The sequence below is a fragment of the Sceloporus occidentalis genome, unplaced genomic scaffold (genome assembly GCF_023333645.1).
Source record: "Sceloporus occidentalis isolate IW3139 unplaced genomic scaffold, rSceOcc1.0.p SCAF_1, whole genome shotgun sequence".
In the NCBI taxonomy this organism is placed as follows: Eukaryota; Metazoa; Chordata; class Lepidosauria; order Squamata; family Phrynosomatidae; genus Sceloporus; species Sceloporus occidentalis.
In genome coordinates this window covers 141,094,470-141,110,989 of record NW_028316981.1, presented here as the reverse complement: position 1 = coordinate 141,110,989, position 16,520 = coordinate 141,094,470, and the positions used below count along the sequence as shown (strand labels likewise).

The window sequence follows — 16,520 nt, the reverse complement described above, 5'->3', positions numbered from 1 at the left end:
AATCGCCAGGTCCCGGGCCCTGATGGACGAAGCCCAAAAGCTGCTAATATGAGCAGAAACCAACCTTCTGTCTCTACAAGCCGAACATCTGCAAGGGAAACTAAATTCCAAAGCAGACTGGTTGAGTCGGACTGACCTTGACCAGGGTGAGTGGAGCCTTCACCCAGAGGTCTTCAGAGAGATCACCAGGGTCATGGGCCGACCGCTGGTTGACCTGTTCGCCTCCCCAACAAATGCCAATGTTCCGAGGTTCATTTCAAGGTTCCTGTTGGAGGAGGCCGAAAACATGGACGCCCTGAATTGCACCTGGTCTCAGGGGCTCCTCTATGCCTTTCCTCCCATTCCATTCCTGACAAGGTTCGGAGGGCTCGGAGGACAAAGTCGGAAGTCATCCTTGTCGCACCAGCGTGGCCTCGAAGACCATGGTTCTCCAAGATTCTGGAAATGTTAAACAATTCCTTTCCACTGCCTCCCACACCGGACCTTCTTTCCCAGGGACAGATTCACCACCCTGAGCCAGACTGGCTTCGGCTACACACCTGGAAATTGAACGGGACATGCTGACAGGATACGGCTACTCCCCAGAAGTGGTGGAGTCTATCCTGGCATCCAGGCGTCAGTCAACAATGAGGATTTATGAATACACTTATAGGGCCTTCCGGAGGTGGTGCAAACAGAAAAATAGGGATTTCATCTGGATATCAGTCTCGACCCTGCTATAGTTTATCCAAGACAGCGTTGATCAGGGCCTCCGCCCTAATACAGTAAAAAAACTAGGTGGCAGCCATCACTTCTATTTTGCCACACGATGAGACAGCCAAGATATCCCGTCACCCACACATACGTAGGCTACTAAAGAGAATTTCCAACAGGTCACCACCCACAGTCCACCGCTTTCTGTCGTGGGACCCGCACACAGTCCTCAAGGCGCTGACGATACATCCATTCGAGCCGTTGAGAGAGGCGTTCCTCAAGTGGAAGGTGCTTTTTCTTACAGCTGTCACCTCGGTGTGCCACATCTCAGAGATTGGAGCATTGTCAGTGCGCGAGGAGCTGTGTTCCATCAGACCTGACTCCATCCTTCTGTGCCCTCATCCAACCATTATTCCAAAGGTTAACTCGGTGTTCCATTCCTCACAGGACATCATACTGCCGTCTTTCTGCCCTTGACCGGTAAAAGATCTTGAAAAGATCTGGCACAATCTGGATGTGCACAGGGCCATCAAGGTCTATCTTAAAAGGACTGCAAGCTTCAGAAGGACCGAGTCGCTTTTCGTCTCCTTTCAACCTAAGTCCAAAGGCAAAAAGGTGTCTCTCTCCACCCTCAGCAGATGGATCAAGGCCTGCATTGTTGCCTGTTACCAAGCCTTGGGTCTCCAACCACCACAAGGCATTACAGCCTATTCAACCAGAAGCGCTGCAACCACGGCAGCTCTGGCCACCAACGCTTCACTGGGAAGATCTGTAGAGCAGCCATGTGGAAGTCCCCTTCCACGTTTGTCAGACATTACAAACTAGACATAACTCATTCGGCCAACAGAAGGCATGTCCTTCAACAGATAGTGACAGGTTCCTCTGTCTCAGCGACAGCAGTCCCACCCTAATTTTAAGGGTTTTGGTAAATCCCACTGTTAGGATGTTCAGGCCCTTCACTGCTGGGAAATGGAACGTTAGTACTTACCTAAGATACGTCCCTTTCCAGCAGAGAAGGTCCGAACATCCTCCCCACCCTGGATGCTACATCACCATTGAATACTACATCAACAAGCAAGGAAATACCAGATCGTCCACCCTCCTCGCTCTCACTCTCGCTCTTCAGATTTGGAACTGGTGCATCCCCAGACACAGCACCCTGCAGACCATCCATCTTCCAGGGGAGGAGAATGTGCTTGCAGACAAACTGAGCAGAGCTCCAGACTCTTGCCACAAGTTGCAACTCAACCCTCACGTCATTTGCCATTTGTTCTCCCTCTGGGGAACTCGGGACACTGACCTGTTTGCCTCTCATCTGAACTTCCAGTGCAGTCAGTTCTGCACCAGGATTCCTTCCGACCAGTCATTAGACGCCTTCCTCTTCCACTGGTCGGACAAGATGTTCTGTCTCTTTCCTCCCTTCCTTCTCATCACAAGGGTGTTAGCCAAGCTCCAAACAGACAGTTCAGATGCGATCCTTGTCACCCCGTGGTGGCCGAGGCAGTCGTGGCTTGCTCCTCTCCTCCAACTAGTTTCGGCCACTGCCTCTCCTTCCCAACCTCCTGACCCTCCACAACGGTCAGGTTTGTCACCCGGACGTCAAGACACTTGTTGCCTGGAGGATTCTGCCTTAAACCGTCTCTCACCTCTGGTTCGAAAGGTCATCTTGGCTTCCCATAAGCCTTCCCTCAAGTGGAACAAATTTTTGTCCTTCCTGACTGACAGGGGATTCCTTCTCGGAGGTTGATGTCCCCATTGTCCTCAAGTTTTTAGGGACAAGGTTGTCCATAGACTGGACATTTCCTTTTTTCCAAAGATAGTTTCTATCTTCCATCTCAACCAAGACATTTTCTTCCAATGCTTGCTCCGGACCCGACCATTGACACCGAGCATCAGCTCCATTCTCTCGATGTCAGGTGGGCTCTGGCTTTCTGCCTCGATAGGACTTTGGTCTCAAGGCTTTCTCAATGGCTTTTTGTCTGCTACTCCATCCCTAAGCTGGGATTGCCTGTCACACTTCAACGTTTCTCTAAGTGGGTAACCTCCACTATCCACTTCTCCTATGAACTTTTTGGGAAGATGCCCCCATTCAACTGGGGTGGTAGCTACTTCGTCTGCCTTCCTCTCTGGCATTCCCTTGGAGGACTTCTGTAAGGCTGCGGTATGGTCACAACCGCTGACCTTTATCAAGCACTACAGACTTAATATCAAACAACGCCATGAGGCAGCCTTTGGCAGAGCTGTTCTTCTTTCTGCAACACATTTGAGGTTAGTTGACAACTGTTCAATGATTCATAATCACACTATTTTCTCTGGTTTAATAATTTATTTATTGCCAGGACACGCCCTTCTCCGGGGGAAACTCAGCTTGTCAGTCTAACACATTTGTGTGCTTCGCAGAGACCACGAAGAAGAAAGACAGCTTGCTTACCTGTAACTGTAGTTCTTCAAGTGGTCATCTGCGAATCCACACAAATCCCGCCCATCCTCTCCTCTGTCATGTCCTGCGCTTTCTTCCTTTTCTGCTCTTGCAACGGACTGTTTGAACTGAGAAAGGGCGGAAAAACACCAAGCCTATATAGAGGGTGGGCGGAGCTATCTCCTAAAAGTCTTCTCTAGCGATTCCAGTAGGATCCGAAATTGCTGTGCAGGCGCAGACTAACCCATTTGTGTAGATTCGCAGATGACCACTCGAAGAACTACAGTTACAGGTAAGCAACCAGTCCCTTTCATGCCCCTTTGATCCTTTCAATACTTCCTGAAGGATTGGAGCTGGTATCCTGATGCATGTTAGTATAAACATGGGTGTAAATGTGTTAGTTCATCAGATAATGTCCCAGAGAGTATACATATCGTATATACTCGACTATGTCAAGAAATTTTTGCCCCAAAATGGCCTCCAAAATCCTGGGTAGACTTATGCACGGGGCAATAAGATACTTCGACCAAGCCTCTCCTCAACTGGGCTTCATCCGCAAGGGACAGCCCAGTTGGGGGCAGGCTGGGAAGGGCAAATGATCACCCTGGAGCCTCTCTCCAGCTGGGCTCCTTCCACGGAGGCAAGCCCAGCTGGGGACAGGCTAGAAAGGGCAAGCGATCACCCTGGAGACTCTCCCCAGCTGGACTGCCTCCGCAGGGGAAAGCCCAGCTGGGAACAGGCTGAGAAGGGTGAGCGATTGCCTGGGAGCCTCTCCCCAGCTGGGGTGCCTCCGCGGGGGATAGCCCAATTGGGGACAGACTGGGAAGTGTGACTGATTGCCCTGCAGTCTCTCCTCATCTGGGCTGCCCCCTTAAGTCCAACCCTTGACATATCCACTGGGTTATATAAAAATCTGCATTTTTGGCCCCAAAGGTTGACCTCGACTTATAGACGAGGTCAACTATAGATGAGTATACGGTAATACCCCAGTACATAGGTATCTGATGTAATAGTTCCTCACCATCCCAGTTGATCACAGTTAAACAGTTTCTAATTAAGGGAGCAGTTAGGTTGCATGCAATCTCTGTTTGTTGCTCACAAATTGTTTGTTGTTCTTCCTCTTTTTCGCCAGTGGAGACCATCTTGGGCCTAACAGGTGCAACAATGGGAAGCCTCATCTGTTTTATCTGTCCAGCTCTCATTTACAAGAAAATCCACAAGAATGCACTTTGCTCACAGGTCAGTGACTGCTCATGCTGAAATTATAGGAACAGATTTCTTTTTGTGATTGTTTTGAAGGCATTCCTGGTTTACTCCAGGATTGTTACTTTCACATCAGGTCCAGCATTTCTCCTATAAGAAATGGCTTTCATCTTTTGATTTTTATTTTTCCCCTCTAGATGCAGGTTAAAGCAGGATAGGTTTGGTATTCTCTCTACTAAAATTTAGCCAAGTGGCACCATGAGGTATGTGTACACTGTTCTAACATAAAATGCTTTATTTATTTATTTAGGTATTTATACCCTGCCCTTCAGCCCTAATGGCTCTCAGAGCGGCTTACAATTATTATTTTAATCAGACAGTTCCCTGCCCTCAGGCTTACAATCTAAAAGACACGAAACAAAAGGAGAAGGGAATGGTGGAGGGAAAGGGGATGAGGTCCAGTGGTTCTTCTCTCTCTCTGAGGCCTGGACCAAGGCAGATGGATTGGAGGGAGGGCTCTTCCTTCTTCCAGGCTAGCCGTGATGGAGCTGGACCTGCCTGGTGAACTCCCTCTAAGGCCGGCGGATGGCAGTTATGGAGGGTGGAGTCTCCTTCCTTCAGGCTAGCCCTGATGGAGCTGGACCTGCCTGGTGAACTCCCTCTAACATAAAATGGTTGCTGGTATCGGCAGTGTTAATCATCCTGTTGATGATAGGGTGTCCTGGGGGGGTCTCTTATTCAAGCGGTCACCATAAGTCAGGATCAACCTGACAGCAGTTAACAACAGTTAGCAGTGGAATATTTTGTGAACCTCTGTGTGTGTGTGTGTGTATGTGTGTATATATGAAGGTGTTGTAGTCACAATCTGGGCCTCCATATTAAAAGCAGGATCAGGCCCATGAAATGATTCATCAAAGTCATGGTATGTCATAGGACTGAAAGGGAACCAGAGGTCATAATTCATGCATTTGCCTTCATCTGTGATCAGAAGGGCATCAAAATACCCTTCCTGTACAGGAGATGGATTTAGAGGCACCATGCATGTCTTACTCTCTGCAGAAGTATCAGATCCAAAATGTAGTTATCACTTTCCATCTTACCTGGAAGAGATATTAAGGTACTAATGCATCTCCAAAGTAGTAGATAAGGTGCAAAGAATGGCTTTCTCTTTGCACTCCACAGAATAATAAGTGTGCCAACAAAAGTGAACAAGGTGGATGAATCATATGTAGCCTGCAAGCTACAAGCAATTTAGTAAAAAGAATCCATTTGTGCCAAATAATCACTCCTGGACCAAGGTGGTATCTGTCAGGGAAAATCCTAAAATTCTAGGCCTTTGAAGAGAAGGAACTTGTTTGTCCCATAAGTACTTTCTGAGTCAGTTTGAGCAAAGAGTACCTGCACTCTGCATATGATTACTGGCCACAGTCAGCTGCTACCAGTAAAAATGGGTTTTTTGTTGATCTTGGGAGGCCACTAATAAGGCTAGGAAAGCACAGATATCTGTCTTAGAGGCATTAAAGAGGCTTATCATTCGAAACCCTAAACTATTTGGGACCCAGCTATTGGATGGAGTATCTTATTTCATACCATCCTGCCCATGTATCAAGCTTTTCAGACACAGCTCTTCTTTCAGTATTATCAGTAATATTATCTTTGTACAAAGGGGATAGTTTTTGTGGTTACTCCCAGACTTTCAAAAACATCCTTGCCCTAAGAAAGTTTCACTGGTATCAACATTTCAGTCTTTTTGGTGTCAGTTATGACATTCTTCCTTCTAACTAGTTTTATAGTATAGTGTGCTGTTTTGTGGGTTTGTTGCCTCTCAGGTTTACCCTTTACCCTTGCGGATGAAGCCCAGCTGAGGATAGGCTTGGTCAAAGTACATATGACAGTGATATGTTGTTCTAACTATTGTGCATTGCCCTAGAATTCACTGGAGAACAGTGTGATCTAGAAGTGTTTAAAATTAGAAGTCTAGAAGTGTTTAAAATTACCACTCAGTACAGTGGACTAGGGCAGTGATGGTGAGCCTATGGCACACATGCCAGAGGTGGCACTCAGAGCCCTCTCTGTGGGCACACATGCTGTCGCCCTAGCACAGAGTTTGCCAGAGTTTCTTACTAGAAAGCCAGAGGGACGTGGCACTTTGCAATAAATAAGTGGGGTCTGGGTTGCAGTTGGGCAGTCGGTCTGTAAAAGGTTCACCATCACTGGACTAGGGGAACAGGCAGAATCCAATCAGCAGTGACAACTCAATTCCAATTGGACATTTGGGGCCCTATGTGCCCTCTTTGCAGCCATTGCTACTTGTATGTTTGCATATCCAGTTTGTCTTCAGGTTAATTCCCCAAGTTAAACATTGCACTTTATTGTAATTGCATTTTATACAGAATATTGCAAAAACAACAACAACCCTGAATTCCCCCCACCCCTCTTTTAACTGAAGGGTGGGAAAATTTTTTGTAGAAATAGACTTTAAAAAACTGTAACCAGCTTGTTAATATGCATACACAAATTACTCGTCAATCAAGCGGCTTTGTCTTTTTACTCATATTGGCTGTTATAAAGACTGGCTCGGTTGCCAGTCATGGGGCTTTTCTGGTAACAGGATGCTGTGTTGAGTTATGTGCCAGAGGATGGCATAGGTGTCATACAGTTCAAGGTGGATCCTGGAGGAGGTGAGTCAAAAATGTGCTCCTCCTCTATTTTCCATCGAAACAGTTCCCATGGGGGAGGGGAAAATGCATCCCCAGATGTTTTTGTTGGCTAGCAAAAGGGTGTCTAATTCTGCCAACTGGAGTTGTTAATTATTACAGACAGCTGGTCAGTCAACAACTGGCAGTGAGCCAAAGACCAAGAACAGCAGCTTGGATTAAGTGGCGGGGGTAGCTCAATTTAAAAGCTTGGAATGCTAGACAGATTATTGAGTAACTGAGTGACAAGAGGAAGTATAAGAACTGTGAGCCAGGCTTGTGGAGGTGCAAATGACCTGGGAAGTTGCCTCGTTTGCTGTGGTTCCTCTTGTAGACCCTGTATCCTTACTTGGCATGTTGTGGCCTCACAGGGACAGATTAGAGACTGGAGAAGTACAGATGAACTTTGTTGAGTAAAAGTGCTTGATTTCTGAGGGGAAGAGGTTAGCTTTGCTCTCTGGAAAGGTTTCTTCAAACAGGTGAACTTTTATTCAGCAAAGTCACTCAACAGCCCACATTTGACAGGCTGGATACAGAGAGTGGGGTTTGTTTGTTTTTTTGTTTCATAGATTTGTGCCCCAGTTTTTAAATAGGGTTCTAAAAAAACACCCATGTGCTTTAAAAATTAAAAGCACAAAAGATATGGCTCTGTAAGGAAAGATACTGAGCTTGGAGAAAAGAGGAAAATAGTAGAAAAATGTTAGTGATTGTTCTGTGCAGTTGGCAAACAGAGAAGTGGGCTGTAATCAACACACCACAACTCCACATGACCAGATAAAATTTCAATGATATTGTCACACTTTTCTTTTGAATGCATAGCCAGTTCAGATCTCATGCATGTCACCTTGCCCTGAATTGAATCTCATTTGCTCTTTTCTCAGCCATTCACTCAGCCTGGAATGATCTTTTGGGAGCTCTTCATGGTTCTTTCAGTTACATTCATATTCTGTATTTCTCTCTGTCTGCCAAATGTCTCTCTATTCCATACTTTCTAGCTGAGCCTGAAAGTGGAGGAGCTTTAAAAATGCATGGTGATTGTTTTTCTAGGCCAGTTACTTTTTCCAGAGTTTTCCTTGCATGTGACAGCAGCTCAACATGCACACCTAGGATGCAGCAAATGCCTCTTTCCCCTGGGTTTAGTGATTCCAACTATATGGAGATAGTTTGTGGCAAAGAACAACACCTTGCTTTCTTGCAATGAAAGAGGAACCCCCTCTTTGGAGCCAGAATTATCTTCACTTTGTGGAGAAGTTCCTGCTCACCATTTTTTAAAACCCATCCTGCCTGTCAAGTGGCTGTTGCAGGAATGCTAAGTCTCTTGAATGTTTTCTGAGCAGCTGCTCTATTTCCAGGGACGAAACCTACACCCAGAAGCCCTTGGTCTTTATGGCTGTATTTCTTTAGAGAATTTAAGTTCCCTACAGTTTCGAATTAATGATGGCTCAGAGGAAACAATTCACTGGGGCTGACAAAAGCTTCTGCCTGGATATCTGTTAGGAGGAATGCAGTGGTCATGATGTTTGTATATTGAGGGGTTTTTTTGGTTAGTTTTTTGTTTGTTTGTTTGTTTGTTTGTTTTGGCACATAACTGCTTCAGTCTGAACCAAACTGCAGTTCTCAAGATGTTTGTTGGAGTGAACTGCTATTGAAAATTTTACCTTTTGTCTGCAATTTTTCTATTGGGTTGCTTCAAATATATTACATGTGTCCCTTGCTATCCACAGGGGGATCCATACTGTACCCCCCTGCGGATAGCAAAAAAAATGGGACTTTAAGTCCTGTTCTTTTCAGTGGGTGCATGTGCTTGTTTTAGTGGGTGCATGTGCGTGCACCCATTAAAAAAAAACACGGGGCTTGCTGTCCATAGAAAGTCAAACTACAGATGTCAAGCCTGCAGTTGATGCAGGTGTGCTGTATAAGGCTATTTCCAGAGCTTGGAAAAATTATTTTTGTTCGGACTAGAATTCCCTAAATCCCCCCCATTGGTATGGTCAATGCTCTTGCTGGCTCGAAGCTTCTGGGAGTGGACCTGAGCAGTGCTGCTGAGGATTGGGTGACTTGGAGGTCTCTTATTCATGGGGTTGCCATATGTTGAAGTCAATTCAAAGGCAGCTAACAATAAATAAGAATAAGAATAAGAATTGGATTTATTTATATGCTGCGCAATCACTGGGAATCTCGGTGGCTTACAACAGAGGGGATAATAGACGGTTCCCTGCCCGCAGGCTTACAATCTAAAAAGACACGACACAAAAAGAGAAGGGAATGGTGAGGGAGGGGGAGGGGATCATAAACAAAAACATAGTCCCGAAAAAGTGATATTTCTAAGCTCTATGTACTTCTCGTTTTCCTCTATAATAGATTTTTCCCCAATAAGAAAACAGATGAAGGGCAGGAAAATTTGGGTGGGTTGCAAACTTATGATGGCCCTGCCTGCCATTCAATGTAAAATCAGGTAAATGGGGCTGGGCAACTGTAGAAAGAAAACCTCACTGAAAGCTGACCCTAGAAGTCATGGAATCATAGAATAATAGAGTTGGAGGAGACCGCAAGGGCCATCCAGTCCACCTCCCTGCCATGCAGGAAATCCAAATCAAAGCATCCCCAACAGATGGCCATCCAGCCTCCGTTTAAAGACCTCCAAGGAAAGAGACTCCACTACATTCCGAGGGAGTGTGTTCCACTGTCGAATAGCCCTTACTGTCAGGAAGTTCCTCCTAATGTTGAGGTGGAGTCTCTTTTCCTGGAGCTTGCATCCATTGTTCCAGGTCCTAGTCTCTGGAGCAGCAGAAAACAAGCTTGCTCCCTCCTCAATATGACATCCCTTCAAATATTTAAACAGGGCTATCATATCACGAACAGTGACCATGAGGGGAGTCTGTGCACCATTCCCAAGATGTGCAATGAAGCCAACTACTCTATTATTGGGGGGGGGGGAGGATGATCAGAGGTCCTCCTTTACCAGGACATGTCCTCCATCTTGGGCTTTTTGTCCAGGGGGAATTCCAAAATGTCCTCCATTCTGAGCAGGGCTATGAAGCATGAATTTACATTATTTCTACGAATGTTGTGAGCTTTTATTTGATCATGCCTTCCACTTTTCCTGGATGTCCCACATTTTGAGGTGCCTTGTCCTCCTTTGGGGTTAGGACACCTAGTCACCCTGGGAAGCAGCTAATATATGTCAAAAATTAAATGCAACCAACTGTAACCCGAACTGGGGGAAGCCAACTCGACTCCTGGGGACTGGGCTGAATTCTCATCTTGGTCCCTGGCCACCCACTGATATGGACTGTCTCTCCCAGGATGCCCATCTCTCTGTCGTTTGATGGTTTAACTAATCTAGACTATTTTATTACTGTTTGTGAATTAAGGGTTGTAGTTGGAGGGAGAGTTTTTTAAAGAACTGTTTTATTATATCTTATTTTATGGCTGTATTTTACTGTTTTATTGTCTTATTTCATTATATTGTAAGCTGTCTGGATCCTCCGGGAGAGGCGGGGTAAAAATAAAATGTCTGTTCTATTCTATTCTATGTTCAGTGTCTAGCAATTGTGATGGACCCCGTTGGTCTAGCTGAGTATGCCAAGGTGTCCAAGGCAGAGTCTGCTATGAACTGTAAGGCCCTGGAGATCTCCATGAACCCCACATACAAAGACTACTACCATCATCCCCCCATATTTGCGGCTTCAATTATTCTCAGATTTGATGAATATGTTCTCTCTAGGAATATCTAGGTCTCCCTCCAGTGCAACTCTATGGTCAACTTTAACTAAAAGTTGCACCGAAAGGCCTAGAGATTCCTAGAGAGGATACTCTACTAGGCATTTGTAGTTCCCCCAGTGCAACTCTATGGTCAGTGTCTGTCGGACATTGACCACAGAGTTGCCCTGGAGGACCTACAGATTGCTAGAGAGGTTTTCTCTCAGGTAAAAACATGGTGTTTTTGTTATTTGCGGTTTCTCCATATTCACGGTGGTCTTGTGCCCCTAACACCAGTGAATATGGAGGGACAAGTGTTATTGATATTGCTACCTCCCAATGTCTCGCCCACGTTCAGTGCCTAGCCATTGTGATGGGCCCTGTTGGTATGACCAAAGTATGCTGAGTATGACCAAAGTGTCCAAGGTGGAGCATTGCAAAGATTACTAAATGCTCCCTACAAATGGCTGGAGAGGAGAGGAGACGAAGGGGAGGCCTGACCTGTCTGAAGCAGAAGGGCATGGTGAGCACACTGACGCCGACGATGCTGTTGACGATGTTCATGATGAGGCCCCAGTTGGAACCAGAGGGCTGTGAGGACGCCATGGCTGTCAAAGGAGGGGGGCAGGAGGGGCCCAGGCGGATCAGGGGGCGACTTCGTGGCGTTGTGGACGGAGGCTGCCCCCAACCATTCCTTTCTCCTGTCCACCCCATTCTTTTTTGGTGCTTTTCCCTCAGCATTCACAGGTACTGATCTTTCCCCCCAGACAATAGGGAACTGTGTCTTTCCCCAGCCAGGAACTATGTGGCTCGATTTGGATATGATTCTTTAGACATTAGATGTTGACTTTGCATCACATCTTGGTCTGTCCAAATATCTACTTCTGTTCATTGTCATTCTGTGACAGTTTCCCTGCAATAACCAAGGGGTGATGCAGAAGCAGACAAAGTTCCTTTATTTTTATTTAAGTGCTCTCACTACCATCTTGTTAATTACTTTGCTGGCATTACGGGAAGCTCAAGAAAAAGAGAGGATCTCCACACCCCACCTCCTTTCATTGAGGTCACTTCTGCTCGTTGCTTATGAATGCCTTGTCATCTCTATTATATTTAATGATCTGTCACCTGCAAATGGGAAAGGGGCTTTTAAAAAATATTAACCCTTTCAGAAAACCTTGTGCTTGAAAAGTGTTATTTTTCTTCTGAGAATTAATAAATCAGGCCTTTCCTGGGGTGATCAGAAACATGAAGTTCCAGGATAGCTTTAAAAATGTTGCAGCAGTGGCCAACTGTTCACAGCAATCAATATTTGAGTGTTCTAAGGTGTTTTGTTATGGTCGTAAGGTCTCTGCAGTGGTTGGGTCAGATACTTGCCTTGTCACAGAAAGGGTCAAGACAGGCGGAAGTGCGTCGCTGGCCTGTCCTTATCCTGAGTCCAGATGCCTTTTGCTCAAACTGTTCTGAAACTGCAGAGGAGTGTGATAGACATAATGTCTTAAGTGAGGCAAAGAGGGGAAGAGGAAGCAAGATCTGATGAAAGAAAAATTGAGACTGTTCAGGGCACAACACTGAAGACCAGGAAATTAGGGAAATTAGGAAATAGAAAAAGGAGAGATGTGACTGCAGGAAGTTGCTTGGGTGAGAAATTCTGAAGTTGGTACATTGGTTTGAGAATAACCTGACAGCTTTCTGACTGAAGGCCTCCAGTCTTCAGAGCATCAAATACTTATTGGTTGGGTTGTTGACCAAAACCAGAAGAAACTTGGAAGATATTACAACACTAAAGACATTACTCAGAAGATTCTGAAATATAGATAATGGAGTGCTTGACCATAGCAGGGATATTGGCAATTCAGCTTAATTGTGTCAGGAACTGATACCGGGTGTATGGATGTTATTGATTTGGGTATTCTGTCTGGCTCCATTCTTAATGAGACTGATAACGAAGGGAAGCCAAATAAAGTTAAATATTTAGGACTGGCACATGAAGGGGGAAATTGCACACATGCTGCCAGATTTCTGTTTTCTTTCTCAGTGCAGCTGTTTCCACTGCTGAAGAACAAAGTTGCTTTTTAAATAGTATGGTGGCTTCTCTTCTAAGTAGTGGGAATTGCAGCAGAAAAACTTTGAAACAGAAAATCTGGCTGCTCAGATATATTTCCTTCCATGTGTACCTGGCCCTTCTTGGAAAAGTGCAATTTAATCTCCCCCATTCCATGGGGAGAAGTTAATTTTATTTGGCTTCTCCAGTGTATCAATCTTATTAACTGTGAAGCTGGCACACCCAAACTAGCACCCCCCCCCCCCATGCCTGTCTTCAATTGCTAATATAATTACAACCTAAAAACTCAATAGTGTAGCATCCTAATTCATTTCTATTTTTAAGAAACATTTTTTAAATGGGGAAGAACCATTTGCTCAGTGGTAGAACACACCTTTTGAATGTTTTAGGGGTTCGATTCAGTCCCTAGAATCCCCAGTTAAAAGCTTCAGGTAGCCTGAAGTGATAAGAGAGATCTCTAGCTTATTGATTTGGAAAGTCCTTACTAGTCCATAGACAACACTGTCCATAGGCCAGTTATAAGGAAATCCCTTGTTAAAACTGCTTAATTGGCTACCTATTCATTTCCAGACACAACTCAGAGTGTTGGTCATGACCTGCTATATGGCTTCAGACTATCTGAAAAATCTTATCTCCCCATAGGACCATGCAAGGGAAAGCTTTCTTTTGGTGCCATCACTATCATTGGCTCACTAGGTGAGGACATGAGAGAGGGCCTTCTCTGTTGCTGTTTCTACCCTCTGGAATTCTCTCCCATGAGAGGCTAGGCTGATGTAAGCACCCCTATAACACCACAATGTATTTTGGGCCTCCTTATTTTTGTATTGCATATCTGGAAGATAGCATGTGCTTCTGAGGTTGCGATGGCCTTTTAAACACTGGGATGGGAGTGAGAATAAGGCATGTAGGCCCTGAGACAAGCAGGCAACTCAAGTAAGACACAAACAAAAGATGAAGGGGGTTTGCTGACCAGTGCAACTTTCCCTTTCACTCTGCATTTCCTACTAGAACAGACAACAAAGGATGGGTTCACACCAACAGATCAAACAAGACCATATTCCTCATTTACTCTCCCAGTGTGTTCCCAAATACCTGTCCAATCCACACTTTTTGGGGTGCCTCAGATCTTGTCACTGCTTTGTTATGCCAATCATACTACATCAGTAAACTTGGTCTGTTTTATCTCTTGAATGTCAAAATTGGCAATCACTTTGGAGTCCTTTTTTTATCCTCCCGAAGGATCATTAAGTCTTTATTTCTCATGGAAACACCTTAGCCTGAGGCTAATTTTAAGGTATAAATATAGGTAGAAAAAACTAGCCTGTTTGCACACAGTCTGCCTAGCACTCAAGTGAACCCCCCACCCCAGCTGTGTTCTGTGGCTGTTGCCCTTGGACTTCCAATCTGAGCCGCTTCTACCTTCTGTGGTCAGTCTTCAAGACAGGTAGCTATCACTCTTAATCCAACCCTCAATCTCCGCTATCCCCTTTCTGTATTACCATTTCAGTTAGCTCTGAATGCTGAATGTCAGATTGAGTTATTCTTGTGTGTGCGCTGTCTCTCATATTTCTTCTAAATAAAAGCTCTCTTAGTTAATTCACACGTGTACTTTCTATCAGTTACTACTGGCATAAAAAAGTGCTTCCAGTCCTAGAGGTTAACCACATTCTTGCAAGCCAAAATAATATTCCTCAACATATTAAAGATAGACTGCTGCTATAAGTGGAGAGTCTCCAAGCCTCACACATTTGTGGGTAACACTGGCTGCCTCCCTGCTTTCCTTTTGCAGGCAGACACAAACCTTTTTGTTGAAACAGGATTGTAATGTGTTAGCAGGGGAGCTTCTTATTGGAATGTTTTATTTGTCCTTTTTTAATGTTGTATGTCTTTTAAATGATTTTATACATTTTATGTGGTGATTTTAATTTTTTAAAAAATGTTATTGTTAAGATTTTTAATTGCCTCTCTCTGGGAGCCGCTTTGAGTCCCATTCTGGGAGAAAGGTGGCATACAGATGCAATAAACAAATAAATAGGTAAATAATAAACAAACACTGAGCTTGGTCAGCCAGTATACTAGTGTAAAGTATCTTCATGTGTTTGGGAAAAGCTATAGTCTACATGTTGCAGTCAAACAACATTTAGAGGGCTGCACTTCAGGACAATTCTGAGGTAGGTTAGGCTGGACGGTTGGACTGGCAGGAAGTTATTCACAGTGAAATTTATGACTGGTGTGGGATTTCAGCCTCAGTCCAACAGTGTCTACTATACAAGGGAGTGCTGAAAAGTTCTGAGCCAAACTCACTGCTCAAAATATTAGTGTAATTTTGTCATTGGAGTTTGAAAAAGCATTCCTTTGTGTTGTGAATTATCAATTTATATATATATATTTGAGATCATTTATAGAACCATATCATGGGAAAGTGTGGAATTTTCAAGTGCTGAATTCCAGACCATCATGAACTTCCTTTTCCTGCAGAGGAAGACTCCAAAGTGTGAATTTTTTCAGATCACTGATAGAACCATGTCAATGAAAAATGTAGAGTTTTCTTTTTTAAAATTTATTTCTAACACAAAGAAATTTCTTTAAAAAATACACATAAAGTTAAAATTAATATAGCTATTACAGAACCACTTTTAATAAAATAAAAATATAGACATTACAGAAACAACAATAAAAAGACTTCCTATTCTCTACCTTATGGTTCATTACTGTCAATATTGTCAACTTTTACTACTGTCAACTTTTATTATTATTCATCATTTATCAATAAACCTCTATCTTATCTTTGTTATAGAAACTTGTCCTTATATTACTCCAAAAACTACTTATACACAAATTCTTCAGTTTCTTAATCTTAATCGTCCTCTGGCTTTCCTCCTCCTCCAGGATGGCAAGGCCTTCTCTGGCCGGGCTGTGCTGCCCGGAGCTTCAGCTCCGTGTGATAGAGGCGGCAGCAGCAGGCCAGAGAAGGCATTGCCATCCTGGAGGAGGAGGTGGGCAGAGGAGATGTAAATGGATGTAAATCTGATTTAATGGACTTTGGTGTTTAATCTATTATGTGGTATCCGGATATAGTGCTTTGAATGTTATAGAAGAAAAAGATCCTATATGTCAGGGGTAGGCAACCTTATTGAGCCGGGGGCCGGGTTGCTGTCCCTCAGACAACTGGGGGGCCGAAGCCAAAAAATAAATAATTAAATAATTTTTAAAAAAAATAAATATATAAATAAACCAGGACAAATGTAGGACAAAATTTTCAAATGGAAGACACTTTTTTTAAAAAAATGGAGGACACGTGAAAAAATTTGCTGATTTTTTTAAAAATGTTAATATAAATGCATGTTTCTGAGGCTTCTATAGACAATTGCCCCCCAAAGGCCCCGGCGGCAATCGGCAGCAGGACCAGGCTGGGGCCGGTCCCAAAGCCTTGCCGGGCCGCATCCGGCCCACGGGCCTCAGGTTGCCTACCCCTGCTATATGTTGTATACAACAAGAAAGATTATTATTTCTATTTAGAAAATAGTCTAAGCCACATTTGTAATTAAAAATCCTGAGAACAACAAGAATATAAATCAAGGGAAATTATGTCTACAGTATTAGGAGCACAGGCAACCAAAAGCCAAACCCAAAGCACAAGTTGACGGGGCTTAATGGAGATCCTCTCAAAACAAACTGATCTACGTTATTTATTTGTTTATTTTTAGTATTTATACCCCGCTCCTCAGCCACAAAGGCTATCTTT

At 44.2% G+C, this 16,520-nt stretch overlaps 1 protein-coding gene across 7 annotated transcripts in view; it reads left to right on the top strand.

Annotated features, from left to right (window-relative positions):
• The window catches only part of SLC38A10 (solute carrier family 38 member 10), a 123,648-nt gene that overhangs the window by 64,468 nt on the left and 42,660 nt on the right, over positions 1 to 16,520 (top strand). For all 7 annotated transcript variants that reach the window (XM_089539640.1, XM_089539605.1, XM_089539623.1 and 4 more), the window contains one exon: positions 4,245 to 4,351. In XM_089539640.1, coding sequence (XP_089395766.1) covers positions 4,245 to 4,351 — 107 coding nt within the window. The remainder of the gene's footprint in view (positions 1 to 4,244; positions 4,352 to 16,520) is intronic.